This window comes from Neolamprologus multifasciatus, chromosome 1, assembly GCF_963576455.1.
Source record: "Neolamprologus multifasciatus chromosome 1, fNeoMul1.2, whole genome shotgun sequence".
NCBI classification, from domain to species: Eukaryota; Metazoa; Chordata; class Actinopteri; order Cichliformes; family Cichlidae; genus Neolamprologus; species Neolamprologus multifasciatus.
In genome coordinates this window covers 25,808,707-25,829,825 of record NC_140439.1, presented here as the reverse complement: position 1 = coordinate 25,829,825, position 21,119 = coordinate 25,808,707, and the positions used below count along the sequence as shown (strand labels likewise).

The window sequence follows — 21,119 nt, the reverse complement described above, 5'->3', positions numbered from 1 at the left end:
CACACAAGAGTTCTCCAGTTAGCTAAAGCACATCTCTATTTCCACTTACCACCAGTGTCACCACTACAAGCAATTATTTTACAATAACAAACACTTGGCTAGCCTGTTGACACTGAAATACAAATTATTACCATATCAGTGTGTGCTGTTATTAACTATGACTATTAAGCTGAAAGAGTCTGCATGAAAAAAAAAACTTCAGACAGCTGGCAGCAGAGCAGATAGACTGACAGACGGGCAGACAGACAGGTGCCTTGGCAGGCATTTACACTACTTGGTCAGCTGTTGTCAAACTGTGAGCCAGTCCAGTGTTTTGAGTTTGTTACGACTCTGGTATCTGACTAGCCCCAATCAGCTGTTTAGCCTTAGAGGGTAGGATTCCCTCTAAGGCTAAAATCTGATTTTAAAAAAGCCTCACATTCCAATACCTTTGTTATAACATTTACATTGAACACTTTTGCACAGAGGACTACTTTATTATGAACCTTTTTCCAGTAATAGTGAATAGTACTTCTAATCCCCTGATATTTACCATCACTGGGATTGTAGCAGGATGAAGTAGGGCAGAAATGACATAATGTAACATCCATACTTAACATTAATTATGTAATATGAATGAGTGCATAGTAATATTCTCACTGAGTCTGCCTGCTATATGCATTTAGATCATTTTCTACACAGCAGCTGTAGACAATACAGAGAAGTCACACAATTTACATCTAAAGCAGAGCTTCTTATTTGGTAGCAGCAGTAAGGGAAGAGCAGTAACGCAATCAGCTCCGTGTATTAACCAAATATATCCCATGTGTTTTACAAGAGTCTGGCAGCATTTACAAACCTTGAAAAGAAAGAGTCTGGGATCCACATCAGAGTCTGTCTGGAGGTGCTGAACCTGCAGTATGAATTATAACAAAACACAGTATTGTGAAAAAATAAAAAGTTGCATCATTAAAATCATGACTGGGCAATCTGTCCACCAAGAGGTATAATTAGTGGTCACAACAATGACTGGTGTGGCTAAAAGAAGAAGAAAAAACTGCCTTTATTATGAAACTGATATATTGTGTATTTTCAGTGTGTACATTATTCCTCGTGTGTAAGAAAGTAGGAGTAACGATCAAGTAAACAAGCTTGTGTGGTGTGTCTACTCGAGCTACATCCGTGGCTGTTTGTCCATGTAAACACACATCATTACCCACAGGAGCTCAAATTTCACAAATAATTGCCATCATCTTTTGAGGTGTCCCACTGACGAAGCTTACCTCGTCCCACCGACGTTTAACTGAATGATCTCTCCCATCGCAGGCGTTAAACTGTTTCCATTTGTAGCCATGATGAAGTGAACCAGCGAAAAGTCGCTGCTCCGTTATGAACGTTTCTGTCACGAAGGCTAGCTTGCTAACGCTCCAGTCCCCAGCTCAGCTGATGCCCCGACTCCTCAGCCTCACAGCCTCTCCTGCTTCCACCTTCCATAAAATATCCGTTATACACGACCTATGTGAACCGCGTTGCTATCACGAAGCCTCCGCATAGTGAGCGAAGACGGGCTGGGAGTGTTTTTTAATCAAAAAGGCAGCCACACAATAATTCCTTTATTTTCCTGCGCGCTTGTTTGCATCACTGCATAGATGTAAATCGTGGATACTAGGTTGCGCAGGATTTTAGCAACGTGAAACAGCTGTACGAGCCAGCTAAAAAAAAAAAAAAAGCAAAGAGAGTTCCCCTCTAGCAACTTCCGCTTTCGATGAAACCACGTAGTACCAATCGCTAAAACAATGTTTTAAGGGGAAAATTATTTTTAATTTATAATTAATTTAGTATTGCTAACCGGCACGAGATACGTACGTTTAATTAATTACTAAAATAGTTGTGTGACATACAAGCACATATGAAATTACAATGTCCAGTGAGAACTTTTGAACTTGTATCTCTTATTAAGGGATCTATCTGGATTGTTGTTCAACACAAGTCGCCAAAGCAAAATGCATTTTATTTTGCACGGTAAAAAAAAAGTGCAGCATAAAAATAAATACAAAACCAAATACTTGGTAGGTTGAAATTTTAAGATACCTAACTCGGAATTTTCTGATTACATGAATATGAAATAGCTCAAATTCAAATAATCACACAATTTTCATGGTGTTTAACCTCAATGATCGTGTGATGGAGTAAAAACAAAATCAAAGTATATATATATATATATATATATATATATATATATATATATATATATATATATAGGAAGTTATAATCGGCAGCTACAGAATTTTTGCTTTTATTTTAAAAATCTATATATTGTTCTTCTTTTTTATTATTTAATTTGTTTTATCGGACACAACATTTTGTTTCTTTCTTTGTGTGTCTGTTAGATCATGCGTTGTTAAGTTCGGATAAAAATATTAACCACTCCCACACAACATCGAGGGGAAATATGGATCCAGACACAGCTAAATTTCGAACTCAGGCCTAGTGCTTTGGACAAAAATAATGTAGCCTTTTTGTGTAACTTTTTTAAATAGCGTTATTCGACGTACTCACCGCTCTGCGTTTTCTGTGCGCAAGCAAGCGCTCCTCAAGTGTTGCCCCGCCCCTCCCACTTATGCTGTGCGAAAGGGACTTGAAACCCTGCAACATTTTTATGGCGAACTAACATTTTTTATATTGCCGTCTCTTTGCAGCTTTTTCATCAGTATGTAACCCTGGGCTGTTTGTTAACTTTGCGGTGGTCTCGTGATCCACGGTAAGACGTTAGTATGTTGCTGTTCAACTTTTTATGTTGGCAATCTGTTTATTTACCTTTCATTAGCTTGTTAGCCTGGGGAAAGTTAGCCAAGGAGTGGGTGGTTGAACTTTAAGCTAACATTGAACACTAGCAGGAACCTAACCAAATAAGTTCACTTACACGAGTTATTTAGTCTCCTGTAACAGTAATGTCATTTTGCGTCTAAGCTATCAGTAAAGCGCAGGGCTTCCTCTCTTAGTAACTTAAACACACAATTATAGGTAAAGAAACTAGAGTCGGAGAGGAAACGTGAATTACAAATTTTGCTAATGCATCCTGAATGCATCTTAACTTCTTACTACTTGGAAAGAATTGTAGCTAATTTATTAGCACTAACGACTCATCCATTCTTCGTGAAAACACCTTTGGATGTTGAACAGCCATTTTTAATCAATACAGATGTTATTAACACACAATATGGACATAAATGTGAATGATTCTCAACTCTTCTACCTCTCAGAACACGTTGTCCTTGTTATAAAAAGAAACCCTATAGAAGCTCTCTCACGTTCTATACATATGTGTTATTGTTTACAGTCCTCCCTTCTGATCGCTACGTTGTTGAAAAGCCTGCCTGAGAAGAAGATGGATGTGTGACTCGTTCAAACAGAGATAGGAGAAACAAAAAAGAGACATTGTGTCACTTGTTTCAACTCAGAACCTGTGTGTTATGATGTCTGAGTCAGAGGAGAGGGGAACTCCCTGTACTGAGGGAAAGCCAGAGCTCACATCTGGAAACATGTCCAGTACTACCCACCAGGTACAAAGTGGACCCTCTGTGTCTCCATCTGTGTCCTCTGTTCAGCCTAGTACTATCTCAGCGACAGAGGATGAGGACGAAAGTGAAGATGAATCATATATTCTGGAAGAGAGCCCTTGTGGCCGCTGGCAGAAACGTAAAGAAGAGGTAAGGGTGGAACATTGAGGTAAACTATAAAATGAGACATAGATGAAAACAAAATGCTGCAGAGAATAAAAAAAGATGATGAAAACACAAAACTTGAGGAAGGTGTTTTTGATTTCTGCTTCATTTTGGTAGTAAAACATCTGATCTCATGAGCCGCTCTTCCCTTTATATGTAGGTGAATCAGCGTAACGTCCCAGGGATTGATGCTGCATACTTGGCTATGGACACAGAAGAAGGAGTGGAAGTAGTTTGGAATGAAGTTAAGATCTCAGAGAGGAAAAATTTCAAAATGCTGGAGGTGAGGCACATTGTTACAAAGTGATCAGGCACATTGTTACAAAGTTCATAGTGACGCTGTGGCATTTTTTGAATTCTATGAGTGATGTCATCGGGCGCTACTTTACAGGAACTCTCTATGAGCAAGTGGAAAAGCAACATTTTGTACTATTTTATTATAACTGCTATGCTTTCTGTCCTTTTTCCTTGGATTTAGGAAAAGGTGGAGGCTGTATTTGATAACCTGATTCATTTGGAGCATGCCAACATTGTCAAGTTTCACAAATACTGGGCTGACAAAAAGGACAACGGGGCCAGGGTGAGTCTCAGGCTTTTGGAGACATTGTTTCATATTCTGTCAACTCCATAAGAATTATTACTGTTGCCCTGAAATAATCACAGTTTACATTTGAACAATGTCTCCCTTTGTGTTTTCTACACACTTCTTTATCTCCCTAAGGTGATTTTTATTACTGAATATATGTCATCTGGAAGCTTGAAGCAGTTTCTGAAAAAGACAAAGAAGAATCACAAGACCATGAATGAAAAGGTAAAAAAAAAAAGACTTTATAATACTGCATATGTACTAGAATATATGAAAAGTCTTCTCTAAAGGTAAAAAATAACTGTGTTTAAAGCCAAAATGTGGGACTGTCTTTCTGGAGCAAAGCGTACTTTTCATATTATAGTAAAATTTTAGTAATATTTTTTGGTTAAATGTCAAGCCATTTTGGAACCCAACTAGAAATTGCTCTGATAAATTGTGTGATCCTACAGGCTTGGAAGAGATGGTGCACGCAGATTCTTTCAGCTCTAAGGTCATTTTTAAAAATGTTCTTTTATTTTAATATACACTCACATTGATAGCAATCCAGTACATTGTATGTATTTGTAATTTCTTTTTCTTTTTTTCTGATATGCAGTTATCTTCACTCCTGTGATCCTCCCATCATCCATGGCAACCTGACCTGTGACACTGTCTTCATTCAGCACAACGGCCTCATCAAGATTGGATCAGGTATAAAATTACACAGGTTTCATCCCCTGCGTTTTAGGTAGTGAAGGTAAAGCAACAGTAAAGGAGTCAAATTATAATAAATTATGGATTAAGAACCAAAGTTTTCGTAGAATTAAACATGAAATTTATGTGATTTTTATGTACAAAAGAACAAGAAACAATGTTCAAGTGTTCAAGTCTTGCCAATGATAAATATATATTTAATAAACAGCCCATGTTATTGCTTTTAGTTTGCAAGCTGAGCAGGAAATAGACTTTGAGGAGTTCAGACTTCTTATATTATGGTCAAATCTTTGCCTTGTTCTTGTACAAACCAGTCCTGCACATCATATGAGGGAACAAAAGTTGTGCATAATGTGGTTTAGAAAACCAATTTTCTGAGTGTAAATATGGCTACAGTGACTCAAGTGTAACCACAAAGCCTCCAGACAATCCCACACTAAAGTTTAAACAACAGAAGGTAATATTTACATCGCTAGTTTCTGAATTTGGTTCATCTTTTCATCGCATATCTTTCTTGTTTTTGTTTTTTCATTTCTTTTTCAGTTTACAGTTTTACTTATTCCTATCCTATACTTACTTTTCAGACTTTTCTTACTTTTTCTCTCATCCTTCTGTGTATTCTGAAAATAATTGTCCTTATCTCATTTGCAGTTGCTCCAGACACCATTAACAACCACGTAAAGACTTGTACCGAGGAACAGAAAAACTTGCACTTCTTTGCTCCGGAATATGGAGGTAGATTTAATCAAAATAAGACCTTATATTATTTTTCTCTTATAACTGATATTAGCAATTTATACCTATGATACAGCTCTGTTGGAAAACATGTTTAAACACATGAACTTTAGCTTTCTCACAAAAATATTTTTATTATATTAACATGATTAAAAGTCAGGGTGTTCCATATTTCATTTTCTTTCCTTTAGTTTAAGAGAGTACATGTTTTTCTCTTAAAAACCCTTTCTGTTAAATAAAATATGGCAAGCTTGTATTTTTCTATACAAATAGTATTTTATGTAAATGTATATAATATCAAAGTAATAGAACAATATAAAATGTAAGGATGAGGTCCTTGGAGGCATACTAAATTCTTATGCCCTATTCTAATATTTTTGCTTATTGCACAGTTATTTTTCCATTGAAATTGCAGGCACAAAGTACTTCATGCAACAGGATCATGTATGCTCTTATTAATATCTTTTCTGGTTGTTTTTTTTTTTTTTGGCTTTGGGGGTTTTTGGGTTTTTTTTTGGTCAGCTGGTGTGCTGTCAAAGACGCACTTTTGATTATTGGATCATAGGTCTTAGTCTAGATTACGATGTAATATATGTACATACTGTCTTTTCCCATTGTAGATGTTGATGTTACTACAGCCGCAGACATCTACTCCTTTGGCATGTGTGCCTTAGAGGTGAGATGGGACCCATAGTATATGATATATAAGAGCTTAAACTGTTTCCCAGAGCTGTCTGTTAATGAGTGCTGATGTGTTGCAGATGGCACTGTTGGAGATTCAGGGGAATGGAGACTCTTCTTACGTTTCTCAGGAGGCCATCAACAATGCCATACAGTTACTGGAGGACCCACTGCAGAGAGTGAGATTCAGTATATCGTGTGTTTGTAGGCGTCAGCATCTTTATTCAGTCGTGATCAAAAGTTTAACACCACTTAAAAAAATGGCAAAAAATCATATTTTGCATGGTTGGATCTTAACAAGGTTCCAAGTAGAGCTTCAACATACTACAACAAGAAATGGGAGTAAGACAAAACATTTTTCTGGACATAACCAGTGGCTGTTTGATACCCCTGCACCTCTTGAAGCTCCATTGTTCCACTGAAGGAAAAAGCACCTCACACCATTTTTTTTGAAGGCCTTCAGTCTCAGATGCTGTCTGATGTTTATGGGGCTGCAGTCTGCACCAGTAACAGCCTTAACTTGGGTTGAGGACCATCCAGTGTCTTGAACGACAGCCAATTAGATCCTCCGGCTCAGTGCTGGTGAAATTTTTTTGGTTCTTCCAATTAACCATAACCCTCAGGATCATTTAAGAAATTCCAAATGACTGTCTTACTGCGTCCCACCTCAGCAGCGATGGTGTGCTGCGAGAGGCCCTGTTTATGCAGTTCAAAAAGGGAACGTTTTTTTTTTTTTTTTTTTTGCCTTCGCCATCAGAACGTCATGACAGTGTGACTACCTGACAGAAAATGACATTGAATCCACATTTTTGCACAGATTTGGCCTTGTGGTCCTAAACATGTGGTCCTAAACTTTTGATGAGGTGTTTCAGTTTAAACATTACTTTCATTAAATTGCATGCTCAAAAAATGTTTTGTCTCATTCCCATTTCTTCTGTATATTATAGTTTTTGTTTCCTTTGTCCTGCCTCCCTCCCTCACCCTCAACTGGTTGCGGCAGATGTATGCCCCTCCCTCTCCTGGTTCTGCCAAATGTTTTCTGCCTGTTAAAAGAGAGTTTTTCCTTCCCACTTTTGCCAAGTGCTTGCACACAGGAGATCACCTAATTGTTGGGTTTTTTCTTATGTTATATAGGAATTAATCCAGAAGTGCCTGGAATGTGACCCTCTTGCCAGACCTACAGCCCGGGAGCTTCTTTTTAACCAGGCTCTCTTTGAAGTACCGCTCTTAAAACTGCTGGCTGCACACTGTATTGTCAGCCATCAACGTAAGTCCCTTCCCCCCAGCAAAGACAAAGTTTTATCAGGCTTAAAACTTGCAAACCTCTCATGAAGAAGACATTTTTTTAAAAACTGAACAAGCAAATTTAGAAACATAACTTTAAACTGCATTGTTAACAGTGTGATAAACATATTGCACTGCAAGTTTCATAAGCTTTTTTTCTGCTAATTCATTATCATCTTTTTGTGGTGTGGTACTGAGCAAAACAGGTCGCAAGCTAGTGTGACTAATGGTGTCATTTCCTGCCTCTTGAACAGATGCAGCAACAAGAATGTATGCAAGTGTAAATTTAAAGATATTTAATTTTATGTTAATTTAATTGCCCAGACATGATTCCTGAGAATGCCCTCGAGGAGATCACTAAGAAACTGGACCCAAACCTGGTTGTTGCCGAGACCAAAGAGGATGTTCAGCTCAAGTAAGTGCCAAAGGCTGATATTCGTGTTGTAGTTTAAATGAACATCTAAAATTATGTTTTTATTTTGCACCTTATTTAAATAGCAGTAACATCAGTGATATAAAGTATTCTCTAGGTTGTTTAGTAGTAGAACATACTGTTTATTCAGCAATATAATAGCTGAAGGGTTGTCAAATAACCCCCCAAAAATAAATAAATATAAATTATATATATATATATATATATATATATATATATATATATATATATATATATATATATATATATATATATATATATATATATATATATATATATTAGTTTTTTTTGTATTTTTCATTAATCATTATAATATATTAAATATTGTCTCAAATGGTTCAAAAAAGTACTATTCCCTTTTTTTCTGTAGGCTTTCACAGTTTCCAGCTTTGGAGCTGGACAAGTTTCTGGAGGATGTGAGGTAAATGCACAGCTGCTGCTATTAACCCTGTGTATGCTGGAAAATGGGTCTGGCCACAAGGAGGCAGTAGTGGGCCATCTGACTGTTTTTTGTACTGCCTCCACTTATCTTTTAAAGTACTATATGATGTGATGTAATATTTTCAGTATCTTAGATTTTGTGGCTATTATTTGTAAAAAAAAAAAAAAAAAAAATGTTGTGTTTTGGGCCTTTGTCTTCAACTATTAACCATATTTATTACACTGATTTATCCAATTCCCATTCTTATTCCATTGTCTTATCAGTTCACTTTGTTTCTTTTTTATGTTTTCTCCACATTTTCCTTTCTTTTTTCTCTCTTTTGATCAGGAATGGTATTTATCCAATGACGGCATTTGGGCTGCCCTGTCCACATCAGGCTCAGAAGGAGACTATTAAATCTCCTGTAGTCGTCCCTCCAGTCAAATCCCCAACGCCTGAACCTTCAGAGCTTGAGACACGGAAGGTGTGTAAAACAACTTATACCAGCATAATGGACATTGAACTGGCCACTGAATGAAGACAGCGCATCACATAAAGTTCTATTGTGACTGCTCTTCTTTTTCTGCAGATTATTCAGATGCAGTGCAGCTTTGAGCCTGTCGAAGAGGGAGCAAAGTATCATGTAAGAGTTATAACATTAGCAGTTTTCTCTTTTTATTTTTAAAATAATTCAAAATACAACAACCCTGCTGCAACAACATGAAATGAAAATAACCTTTTCTCAATCTGTTTCTGTCCTTTTAGCTTACATTACTGCTGAAAATGGAGGATAAACTGAATAGACATCTAAGCTGTGACATGTTACCTCGTAAGATCAACATATTTCATATCTTATCATCAGTTCATATGACACGCTGACACATGTGTAGTGAGCTTGAAAAAGCTAAACGCTGTTGTTGGTCAAATATATAAAATTTGGAAGACTTGCTTTATAAACACACAAAAAAAACAATATTTAAAATTTCCATCAGCTAAACCTTAATGGCCTCTGGTAGAGGTTCACATGTAAACATGTCAGACTTCAGAGTGAGGTTTTTATAAAGAATATCTATTTTGTCGATAGGTTTGGATTTAAGGTTAATGATAGAATTCCATTTGCATGTATTGGTAAACAAGGTTGACGAGGTTGTAAATATCTGAGTGTGATTTTTATTACTTTTAACATGGAGTATCCCTCCCTGTGTCCACGTGTTTGTACTGAGGCATGTAGGAAAGTGAGAGTGAAGTTCCAGAGAGAGCTTGAATGGCGTCACAATGTACACAGTGTGCATGACTATTTTAGGCTGGAAGACTAGCTGTCGCTTGTGTGTCATGAAAATCTTGTGCTTATTTTAAACATTTATTTGACGTGCTTTTATTAGATGGTTGAAATCTGATCAGTCTTCATCATGGAAAAAGAAAAGTTTTTTTTTTGTTTTTTTTTTATTTTGCTAGTTTTTGAAAGACAAATAGAAGCTTGAAGGGAGGCAAATGAGAATATAACATACTAATGCGTCTAATGCACATGCACAAACAGGTATGGTAGGCATGTGTAATGTTGCAGGCGTGTGGAGAATGTCAGGCCTGTGAAAGGCTGCAGCTGCCAGCTGTCACCTCCTGTGTCAAGGTCTGCTCATCTCTTCCCGGGCTTTCATCCCCCTGTCTCTCATTTACAGACTCAGTTTGTCACATACTTACATGCATTCACTTTACTCTATCTCTTTAGCATTTTCTGTTTCTCACACCATATGTCTTCTTTTGGACACTTGCACCCAAATGCCACTGAAATACTTGATGAAACTTTACCTCCATGCGCACCCACACTTACTAATCACGCCTTGTTGTTCTTGCAAACTGTCTTGGATATTTTTTAAAGACAGAAAACCCTAACTCACATTGAACCACTCAGATTTCACCACCTTAGCATTTTGCATGGTTAAGCTAAATCCTGCTACAACATATATATACAAGTAAAGCATGTTTACATTAAAGGTAAATGGGTGCTAATTTTGTTAAATGACTTAATACCAGACCACAAGGAGCAAACAAGTGAGGAAGCCTCACGCTGAACTTGAATATCAAGCCCCTCTTCACGTAGCTGGGGCCCACGGGTGTGTTTGTTAATGTCAAAGTTATTGGATCCTCTGTCTCCTCCTGCAGCTTGTGTTGTCCCAGCCACATTCCTGGTATAGTTATAAATTGACAGCTGTGTTATTAAAAATTGACAGGCCATGACAAACCACACAAAGCACAGAATAGTGCAGCCACTATAGAAAAAGGAAAAAGTTTCAAAACATTAGGTTTTAACCAAACAGGTGGTCTTGGAAGGAAGTAGGCAACAGAATTTGTGATAATACTTTGTTCTGAATATTTTACCAATGTCTTAATGTATTCTGAGCAACCTAGCAATTATGTAAGCACCTTTATCTGACATTTTCTGCCAGTTTTTAGGTAAACAGTGTGTACAGTCACATATTGCTGTGAAAAAGAAAGAACAGGATTAGATGTTGACAAACTAGATAAAACTAGATTAGATTTGAGTTTTTTATGGCTGTAGAAAGAAGAGTTGGGAGATACTAAGACTTCAAAAAGAGACAAACATGGTTTAACAGTTTTTGACCTGGCAGAACCACTTTTGTCCTTTTCTTCTAATTTGATAAATCTCTTCCGGCACTCTCAATACTAGATGCTTGTTGCCTTATAACATTTGAAAGATGCACAGCCATACCACAAAAATGTTTTAGTGGTGCAAAGAGCAACCAGAGTAGTTGTTTTTTTTTTTTATTCGTCTTATGTGGTGTGTGTGTGGGGGTACTTAACACTTTTATTAGCTTTAGCTTCATGGGTGTGTGTGCTGAAGTTGTGACTGTGAATTACTGTTACAAACTACATTGGTATGTGTTTCAGATGAGACCTTTCAAGATTTGTCCGCAGAGTTGGTGCAGCTGGGCTTAATCAGTGAGGTGGGTTTTTTTCCTGTGTTTAAAAAAATCATTGTGTGTGTGTGTGTGTGTGTGTGTGTGTGTGTGTGTGTGTGTGTGTGTGTTTTATTTCCAGTGTTTGTAAGTGGCAGCTGATCATTATTAATATACTCTCCCACACGGAGACATTTTTTTTACTTTTTTGCCAACATTTCTTACTTCCTGACACAGTTTCTGTTATATATTTATTTGTTTGTATGTATGTGTGATTATAACATCCTGGGTTGTTGTCATTGTCTTTATGTTCTTTGCAGGTGGACCAAAGCACAGTAGCCATTCAACTAGAAGAATCATTCAACCAAGTTCCTCACTAGCAATGGCTTACCAGACCATCGCTCTCAGCCTTGTTACATGTTCTTTTTTGTTACTCAACACAGTGACTACCTGGTTTGCTTGTTTCATTTTTATTTTATTTTTTTAACGAAGCCTTAAGCGATGATGTGACCAAAGGAGAAGCGCTTTCTTACTTCAGGGAATAACATTTCCTAAAAGCTCCCAAATATTAAAAGTAAAGCCAGATGACTCCACGCAAACCTCCAGTAGTAATTTGAAGTTTTTATTTTAAAAGTCAAATGCATACACGCCTACAATATGTTCATGTCAGATCCTTTTGAATGATTTGGCTATTAAGTTAGGTATGTCGAATTGCAAGCTAAACTTAATCAGTGCTGGAACATTGATCAAGTTTAACACACTTAGTTGCAGTTTTATATTGAAAGCTACACTTTCCTCACAGTTGTATTTCAGGGCAGGGTGTTTACATAATGATTTGCCTGGCCTGTTTGTGTTCTGGGAGGAGATGGTGTAAAACTTCATCAGACCTCATTCTGGCCTTTAAGAGTCACATGGTTTTCTTGCTCCTGTTTTACAGTAGAATCTAACACCTGTGGACAGTCAGCAAAATTGTGACTTGGAGGGAGGTGGAGGGATGCGTTTCCACACCAAGGAAATCTAGAAAACAACTTACATCAGTTTCTTCTCGTTTGGCTCCTCGTTACATGATAGAGCATTCCCACCTCTTTGAATCTCAGTGTTTGTTAGACCAACCAAGTGCCTGTTGGGTTAAATATGTAGAATAGTTTGAAACTGGATAACAGACACTTGTTTTATTTCACTTGATAGTTTAAAAAAAAATCTATGTAATTTAAAAGGCCTTTGGTACACAACAAAATGTGTGTGCATTTCACATTTTGAGAAGCCATCTTACCCTCTTTCTCTGAAAGATGATCTCTTGGTTACTTTAAGATACTGTGAACTCAGTGTTACTGAATTTCTCTTTTATTTTTTATGGGTTTGCTTTACTGTAGGCACTCTTGCCTGTAATTCCTCTTTTCATATTGTTTTTATGTTGTTTGGTTTTACCATTTGCTGCTTGTTGGGTTCGCACACGGTACTCTTCCCTTAAGTTGTTCAGAGAGACTTGTGTACTAAACTCATCTGCCATATCTTGTAGAGAGATGACCCTGGCTTTTCTTTGTGTGTTTTATACATGTTAATCTGAAATAGCATGTGTTTTTCTTTATTTGTTTACAGCAACAGCACAGACACCACGCTGATAGTCTCAGCCAATACACAACCCGTTGTGTTTCCGTTGTTTTCTTTGTTAAACAGTGATTTTTGCTAAAACTCGGACCTGTTGCATTGAGCACAGACACTTGAGTAAACACCTTTTACATCATACAGGTCTTGTTTAGACCTGTGTTGTGACCAGGGAGTTAATTGTGGCCTTTTGGTGACATTGTGGCACAAAACTCTTTTTGAACTACTGGTACTGCTGTCTGAAAGCTCAAACAATTTAGGAACTTAAACAGGTAGTAAAATTGCTAGAAAAACAACTGTTGCGTACGATAACTTCTGCTGTGCTGGTATTTTATTAAAAATATACTTCTAAGTGTATTGTAACTGGTCTAGCAATCCGATGAAAAGTTGTTTGCACTTTCAGACTGATATTTAATCCAATGCTGGTTATTGAGCTATAATATTTAAGCTGTACACCTCTCTGTTGAGATAATAATCCAGTGATTTCAGTGGTCTTTTTCACCAAGTTCAGGTCACTTTTTCTGTCCCACCTTCTTTTGTACATAAGTGTTCTGTCCTATTCCATTATTTTCCACTGTCTGCATGTGTGTTTGTGAACTGGCAAGGTTGTATTTTCCAAAGAGTTGTTCTCATGCCAGCCAGGAGAATGTAAATGCACCACATGTAGAAGTGGTTTAAAAAAAAAAACCTCCAATGTGATGCACCTGAGTTTTATACTGACTCTCTCTCCCCTGCACCTCTGTTCTCTCTTACTTTTGTACCTTTCCAGCCAGTTTGTGATGAAACTGGTTAATAAGTTATTGTACAGGGTGTGCAGCTTTAGCCAGTTACTCCATGATACCAGCTTTTGGTTATATTTTGAAATTCCTACATTTTGTATTTCAAAGAATACTGGTTCTTACGAATAAATGTGTGAACTGCATCATGACTTTGTGTTTTTGGAGTCATTTGCGAATCAGAGTTTCACAGTTTTGTGCCGGATACACTATTAGTGACAATTACACACAACAAAGATGCAATGAATAATCGGAAATGACTGCTGCGCCCTTCCGCGTCCACGGAGGTGCAGATAATACACAGGTGAGATCGATGACGTCATACAGGAAGTAATATAGGGCCGTACGTGTGGTTTGGAGTTTCTGCTATCGTGCTGTTGAACTGTAGCCCGAAAACTCTGGACATTATTCACAGAAAAACGTTGTTCCCTGCAGAGAGATGTGCACTTTTGGTGAGTTTGCCTGTGATTGTATTCAGGTGCTGTAAAAACCACCGTAGACTGCATAGTAACGACTTCCTCCCGCTGTTATTTTCCATCTTACCTGCGGGTATATACCTGACCACCAGGCCTACAGCTGCTGTGTGGATTCATTTGCAAAAGTTTGCCTAATCTATATAGTAGCCACCAGTTTCTCTATTGCTTTATTTTAACTTATTAATAGTGGAAATTGGCTTTTTAAACAATCAGAGAAGTGATGGCAACTCGAATAAGTGATCGAGAATCGAGTAAAAGGAAGCACGTTTGTCCGCGCTAACTCCAATCTCTGGCCCAGTGGTCACTCACAGTTCTTGTTTCACCCGTGTTTGCTGTTACTCGTTAACGTACAGAATGTATGTTTAATAATAATAATAATAATAATAAATGTTTTGGTTGGGGGGCAGTTTTCACCACATGTGTATAAAACACACGAAGAGGTAAATGGGTCGATAAAAGGGTTAAAGAAATGGGTGAGACTTTACAGACATTACATTGTGAAGAGAGACGCAAAGAGCTGGACAGCCACACAGTGTTAGCTGTTTTAGCTTTCTGCTCAGATTGTTTTGTCAAAAGAAACCGCATTAACATTAAAGTACTTCGTTTGTCCACCAGAGAGAGCTGACAGGTTGATTAACCGATTTATCGGCTTTGTATGCATATTATCCAAGTCATTTATTTATAAATATTTTTTTAATTGTGAAGCTGTAAAAAAATACATAATTTATATTCTACAGTTAAAAGCAGGTTCTCTGACATAACTGTGGGCGAGTAATACTCAAAGGGTAGGTTTAATCTGAATGCCACGCATACAACAAAAAGAATATATACATGAAGTAATGAATTTGCTAGATAGAAAATAAAATAGTTCACGTGTACTAGAAACATGTAAAATTAGGTCTGTTAGAATGAGTTTTAAGAAGCAATTTAAAGGAAGTCCCTGATTCTGCAAGCCTGATATCGTCAGGTAGTCTAAAGACAAAAGGCCCTGATGACAAAAGTATGGTCATCTGCAAGTATGCTAATCTGGGGTCAGCGGAAGTAACCGGGGGCCAAACTGAGACAAGCATTAAAATAACCGTAAAATCAATTCTAAAATGTATAGGAAGCCAGGATGGAGGCCTTTCTCCAGGCCTGAGTGTCACAGTAGGTTTCATTCTAGAGATTGTTGTAATTTTAGCAAAACCGAGACTGGACAGCGTTTTTATGTGATATAACAAGTCTATTGTTTTTGTATGGAATAGGTAGATTCATCTCCCATAAGTTATATTGACAGTCAAACCACCCACTGTTACCTTTCTGTACGTGCCAGTTAATAATCGAAAGTTTTACTTTCAGATAAGGACAAAGGGCCAAGGAGGCTGATGAGAAAGGGGTTGGCCCTTATAATCATCGGCCATATAAACTTCATCTTTGGCGCCATTGTCCATGGCAGCATTCTCCGCCACATTTCCAAACCCAGCCAGCAAATTTCTACTGAATACACCGTGACCAACATCATCTCCGTCACCTCGGGCTTGCTGGTGAGTCAGTGGTTTTCTTTTTGTGTTTTAAAGTCAACTTGGCACTTCAAATGAGCATGTTGTGAACCAAGCAACATTAAACCTCTAGGAGTTTCTGCCTTCATCGAAACATTTTACTTTAAAGTTTTTTATCACACAGAGCTATCTGCAATCACATTTATATCAGCAGTTCCGTTTGTTTGATGCATGAGAACATCAAAAGAACATTTTTTTTTTCTAACTTTACCTCAGTGATAGTGTTGAGTATGTTTCTAAACAATCAAGACTGAACTTGCTGATTACAGGAGAGCCGGTTCTTCAAAACAGCTACTTGTCCCTTCGGGGCAGACCTCATTACAATTACAGTCATGTACCACATAAACTTGTTGGGGATAAGAAGATATTAACTTTGTTTCCTTTCATATTTTAAGAGTGTACAAGTAAGACAAAGTAGAAGTTACCAGATATTTTTTACTTTTCAATAATGGGCCTAACTTCTGTTAAAGAGCCTGTTTGTTTTTAAATTTTAAGTTCTTCTTCTACAGGATTTAATGCATTCATTTAATTGCTGGTAACTTAATAAACCCTGTACTGTGCAAAGCTTAAAGACTGATCTCATCCTATCTCATGATTTGAATGTTACAGAGTATTGCAACTGGGATTATTGCCATTGTGGTGTCAAGGAACCTTAATGTGCTCAAAGTGGTAAGAATTTAATTTGACTTCAGCTACCAATACGATCACTTCAGTCACTGACACTGTACACATCCCCTCATAGATGTAATTTCTTTGTACTATCTATTTTCAGCATATAGGCCTCCTGACTGCATCAATCCTGAATGCTTTGCTCTCAGCAGCATGTTGTGTCGGACTTCTCTTTGCCATTGGTGTCACAATTGCCCACGATGGGAAGGGTTTGATGGTCGGTTGCAGTGACACACAGGTGCCCATCAATGCTCGGTCACCTGTTGGTGTCCGATGTCCATTTGATACTACAAGGATCTATGTGAGTTTGAAGTCCCCTCCCCTTCCCTCAGTGTAAAACATGATTTTATTTTATTTTTTAAAGCATGACATGAGAAAGGATCAACATTTATCTCACATTTTCTCCTTTCCACCACCTCCCATCTCTCAGGACACCACCCTGGCTCTGTGGATCCCCTGTGCAGTGTTTTCGGCAGTTGAAGTAGGACTGTCAGTGTGGTGCTTCATGGTGGGACTGGCTCTCAGGGGGCTGCCACCCTACAAGAACAACTACATCAAAGAGCAGGTGTGTATCTTTGTGTGGGCCAGATGGATATGCTTGAGGGGTATAACTTTGGTGTGTGACTCAAACACACACACACATACTTGGTCTAATTCAGACACAGAAGTTATTCATTGTTACTCCTTCTCACACAGCCATCCTTTAAATAAAGGCTACCTGTAGACATCCGCGCTTACTCTGTCATATTACAAAAACCAAAACCACTCATACTCGTCTCATCATGCCTCGTCTTTTGTGTCATTTTCTGTTCTAGTTGGAGGAAGAGGCCGAGTGCTCTCCTCACAGCCGACACCTGATTGGAGAGCGTGCGAATCCCAAACTGTAACTAAACAACAAGTAGCAAGCACATCTAAGAAGGCTAAATCCCAAAAAGCATGACTGCATCTCTGCACAGACTGAACTATTTCTTCTACAGTCATTTAGGGTAGTGTTACTCCAGTAATGTAGTGCAGGAATGGAATGAGTTTACTACAGTTGGCTGCTCACAGCTCCACTTTGTTTCCCTAATTAATGTTAATTTAGTGAACACATCACAAAAAAACCCCCTATTGACTGATGGGATTCAGCGTTCATGCCAATGTAAGTGACAATATATACAGGTACAAAGTAAGATATAAAGAATGATTTCAGTCCTGTACCCCTACTTGACTGTTTGGGTTTTAAGTGTGCCAATACGATGAAACCTTTGTTCATGAAGGAAAAACCAGCAACAATGTTTTTAGATTAACTCAAGTATGTTTTAGTATGTATGCTTATTTCAGAGACATATAGCTTTTCGCAATATGTTTAGTGTTTTACTGTTTGTACAGATTAATTAATCCACTGTGCTGCATTTAAGATGCCTTCAGCGGACCACAGAAAATGAAGTCTTGCTGTTTATGCAAATTGGAAACCTATGATGAAGATGTTATGTAAATTGGAAATTTGTTGTATTGAAAGATAATTGTAAAGGTAACTGAAATGAGTATCTTGGGATGGAGAACCCTATTTGCTTGCTGAACATCCCATTGATGTGGTTGTACTGTATTTAATATGCACTATAAAGTGTTTTTATATATTCTTTTTCTAATTACATTATTATTTGTCAGCTTTTTGCTTAAATTCTGAGAAAACATGTTTCAAAGAGATTTTAAACTAAAACTGTAGTGAGATTAAATTGAGTATGCTTTTTTAAAAAAGTAAACTTTTTATTGGTAGTCATACATTTGAAGTAAGCAGTAATCATTTTAAGTAGTGTCCAGAATTTTTGTAAGGCCATGCATTTCACACACATATACTTTACTCTGTATCAATTAAACATAATGTGGACTTAAAGCTGTGTGCTTGGACTGTCTTTGTGCATTTACAGTACTCTGGTTATATGTTAAGTAGTGTTATATTAGGAGGTGAAAGCCAGAATGTTGGCCAGCAGTCTAAGCTGCACACACTGACTCAACGACAGAGGGGATCAGATCAGATCAACCATGAAACGGTTAATCCACTGGCATGTTCAATCGTGTGGAAGCGAATCATAGCTCACTAATCCTGAGGCTATCAGGGATAAATATTGACACTGTGTTGACTGATACAATCAAAACAAATCTGCATGTGTCACACCGGACACATAGGCTTATATGAAACCACGAGATTAATACAAAGAGTAATCTTTGTTGTTTGTTAGCTTCATGTTTGAATTGTGGCAAATACAATATTTTTTTTTTTTTTTTTTTTAACTCATTACAATTCAGATTTTTAAAAAAAAAAAAAATCAATGCATTTTGTTTCTAAACTTAACACACTGTCTTCATGAGGTGTTTTGTACCATTTAGTTTTACATCTGCAGAAAGCCCACACGCACAGACTCCTGTGGGGCCAATTTAGTCGAGTCTTTGCGCGGTCACGTCGACTCCGCGGTCCCGACATGTCGACTGCGCGCCGCAGTCAAACCAGCTGCAAACAGGGAAACAAACGAGCTGCTGCAGTGAACGGAGCCGGTGGAGCAGAGGACCGCTCGGTGTTTTACACACAAGGTAAATCATTTATTACTGTAATGTTAGACCGTAACTGTGCTGCCGACTCATAATTGAGTGTTCACGAGCAAGGCAGGCAGACTTCAAGGAAAATGCTTTAATTAGAGGAACCGTGCTCTAGAAGCGCCCTACTACTGCTGCTGGGCTGAAGACACTGCGGTGACAAACGGATTGATAGGCTGTGATCCTGGCGTGTCACCACCGCATGAGCGCTTTGCCTTAACGCGGCGAAGATGCCGCACTGAAGCAAACCTTTAAAGATTTGTGCCCCCTTTAAAAACAGCCAGCTTTTCCACCCGGCGTGGAGGAGAAGGAAGCTAACGTTAAGGGCAGTGCCCCACGGTTACACAGGTGCTCGCTTGAAGTAGTTACCAATTTAATAGCGATAACGCTAGCTAGCTATGAGCGTTGAAGCAAGTTAGCTCGTGCCTAACGACCGACTGGGAGCAATTCAAGCACGTGCGAATTAAAAGGCGCGATGCCGGGTTCTGCTTTATTTGAATGATGCGTATCTGAAGTTTACTGTGTGCGCGTGTGAAACATCGCAGGTGTGCGTTACTGTTGCCCGGCCAACCTCTCACAAACACGGCAATGGGGGGCGGGGGGAGTGTCAGATGTTCTGCAGGTGTAACGTTCGCATTAGCGGCTTTGAACGAGAGTAACTACCGAGGTTTGCTTTGAACGTGTTTTCAGTTGTCTGCAGCGTAAACACACACTGACAAAACACTCATAGACGAAAAGCACTAAAAACACAGAGACAAGCCAAGACACTATCTCTAAATTATACTATCACTAGTATCACACACAACTATCCTACACATATTAGTGGATTTTATGAGATATTTAAACCTCGACGCTGTATAGAGTAGGGTGTGGCTGGTGAGGGACAATACCAGATTTTAATTAAAGCTTTCTTTGTGTTTTTATTCTGCAGGACCTGCTTGATGGATCTAAACCAGTGTGGCAATTTATTTTTGAAATAACAAAATTTTCTCTGGCTAATGAATTAAAAAAACAACAACAACAAAACAATTTCCATGTTATTTGTCATAGAAAGGGTTGGTTTGTTCTTTGAAATGTGTCTGGAAATGAATTAAGAAGCTGAACATTTTCAAGGGAGAAAGAAGTATAAAAGAGACCTCCAGCAGAAGGTTGAGAGTGGGACATACTCTCCGTTTGGAGGTGGGATTTGTTTTTGACAATGGAACCATCAGGAGGTGGAGGGAAATCATATGATGATTTTTAAGTGACAGTTCAGACCCAGAAGAGCTCATACAACAGTTGCTGGCAAATGTGAAGACTGTGAGAAAGAGCAGCACCATACGGGAGCGTACCCATTTTGTGGATTTTTCGTTCTCTAATGTGGATCTATTGCTTTAGCACCACTACTGGGACAAAAAATGGACCTAATTCCTTCACAGATTGCCTGTGTAATGGTTTACTGCATTATAATATCGTTGCCCTGAGATGCTGTGGAGACATGTCTAAATTTAAGATGCAAACACCTCTTGGAAGAGGATACGTAAGAGACACCTTTCCAAAAACTGCAACGACGGATTGCATACTAAGGTTTCCAATCCATTATTTCTTCATGCCTGTCTTCCTGCTGGTCTTCTCCCTGGTTACACCTGCCTATGCCATTCATTTGGAGTCCATCGAGAGCCACAGTGAGTTTACCTGTGAGCCCATCAGACTGAGAATGTGCCAGGATCTGCCTTACAACACAACATTCATGCCCAATCTTCTGAACCACTATGACCAGCAGACTGCTGCACTAGCAATGGAGGTATGCTTATATATGTGTGTGTCTGTGTGTGAGAGTCCATTTGTGTCACAATACACAGGGAAATTGGTTAGCTGATGCAGTAAATTAGAGATTTGAGATTACATGTTTTGTTTTGGGGGTTTTTTTTGGGGGGGGGGGGGATTTTGCGGGGTTTTTTTTATTATAGATTGTCCTAACATGTAGCACAGGTCTTGTTAACAAGGTGTAAAATGCTAAATGGCTACAAAGCAACAGCTGGTAGTT

The 21,119-nt window shown here is 38.3% G+C and overlaps 4 protein-coding genes across 6 annotated transcripts in view; 3 read left to right on the top strand and 1 right to left on the bottom strand.

Annotated features, from left to right (window-relative positions):
• kctd3 (potassium channel tetramerization domain containing 3) overlaps positions 1-1,694 on the bottom strand; it is an 18,423-nt gene extending 16,729 nt beyond the window's left edge. The window contains exons 1-2 of the mRNA XM_085176930.1: positions 1,263-1,694; positions 839-892 (exon numbers count right to left, since the gene is read on the bottom strand). Of these exons, the coding sequence (XP_085033056.1) occupies positions 839-892; positions 1,263-1,333 (125 nt within the window). The 5' untranslated portion in view covers positions 1,334-1,694. The remainder of the gene's footprint in view (positions 1-838; positions 893-1,262) is intronic.
• Positions 1,695-2,562: 868 nt separating this feature from the next.
• On the top strand, positions 2,563-12,942 carry LOC146525855 (nuclear receptor-binding protein-like). The gene is made up of 18 exons (XM_085168335.1): positions 2,563-2,740; positions 3,320-3,689; positions 3,865-3,987; positions 4,183-4,284; positions 4,426-4,515; positions 4,743-4,783; positions 4,889-4,983; positions 5,638-5,721; positions 6,342-6,397; positions 6,483-6,581; positions 7,537-7,669; positions 8,011-8,101; positions 8,490-8,540; positions 8,889-9,024; positions 9,130-9,183; positions 9,306-9,369; positions 11,448-11,503; positions 11,776-12,942. Exons 2-18 carry the CDS (start codon positions 3,453-3,455, stop codon positions 11,833-11,835), a joined length of 1,572 nt encoding a protein of 523 aa, XP_085024461.1. The 5' UTR covers positions 2,563-2,740; positions 3,320-3,452; the 3' UTR covers positions 11,836-12,942.
• Positions 12,943-14,158: 1,216 nt separating this feature from the next.
• On the top strand, positions 14,159-18,138 carry krtcap3 (keratinocyte associated protein 3). The gene is made up of 6 exons (XM_085168399.1): positions 14,159-14,288; positions 15,651-15,835; positions 16,460-16,519; positions 16,623-16,820; positions 16,950-17,084; positions 17,335-18,138. Exons 1-6 carry the CDS (start codon positions 14,276-14,278, stop codon positions 17,404-17,406), a joined length of 663 nt encoding a protein of 220 aa, XP_085024525.1. The 5' UTR covers positions 14,159-14,275; the 3' UTR covers positions 17,407-18,138.
• Positions 18,139-18,839: 701 nt separating this feature from the next.
• The window catches only part of LOC146525853 (frizzled-3-like), a 33,097-nt gene continuing 30,817 nt past the window's right edge, over positions 18,840-21,119 (top strand). Inside the window, exons 1-2 of one of the 3 annotated variants that reach the window (XM_085168276.1) lie at positions 18,840-19,090; positions 20,025-20,876. In XM_085168276.1, coding sequence (XP_085024402.1) covers positions 20,451-20,876 — 426 coding nt within the window. In that variant the 5' untranslated portion in view covers positions 18,840-19,090; positions 20,025-20,450. Of the gene's footprint in view, positions 19,091-19,113; positions 19,442-20,024; positions 20,877-21,119 lie in introns of those variants that run through there. The other 2 variants (XM_085168282.1, XM_085168291.1) reach the window with 2 other exon arrangements.

Bases quoted from the DNA above. Each gene is read 5' to 3' on its own strand.
- krtcap3 (XM_085168399.1), top strand. The intron at 16,520-16,622 runs GTAAGAATTTAA...ATCTATTTTCAG, and splicing joins ACCTTAATGTGCTCAAAGTG to CATATAGGCCTCCTGACTGC. The intron at 16,821-16,949 runs GTGAGTTTGAAG...CCCATCTCTCAG, and splicing joins TTGATACTACAAGGATCTAT to GACACCACCCTGGCTCTGTG.
- LOC146525855 (XM_085168335.1), top strand. From the start codon at position 3,453: ATGATGTCTGAGTCAGAGGAGAGGGGAACTCCCTGTACTGAGGGAAAG. The intron at 4,516-4,742 runs GTAAAAAAAAAA...GTGATCCTACAG, and splicing joins ACAAGACCATGAATGAAAAG to GCTTGGAAGAGATGGTGCAC. The intron at 9,370-11,447 runs GTAAGATCAACA...TATGTGTTTCAG, and splicing joins AAGCTGTGACATGTTACCTC to ATGAGACCTTTCAAGATTTG.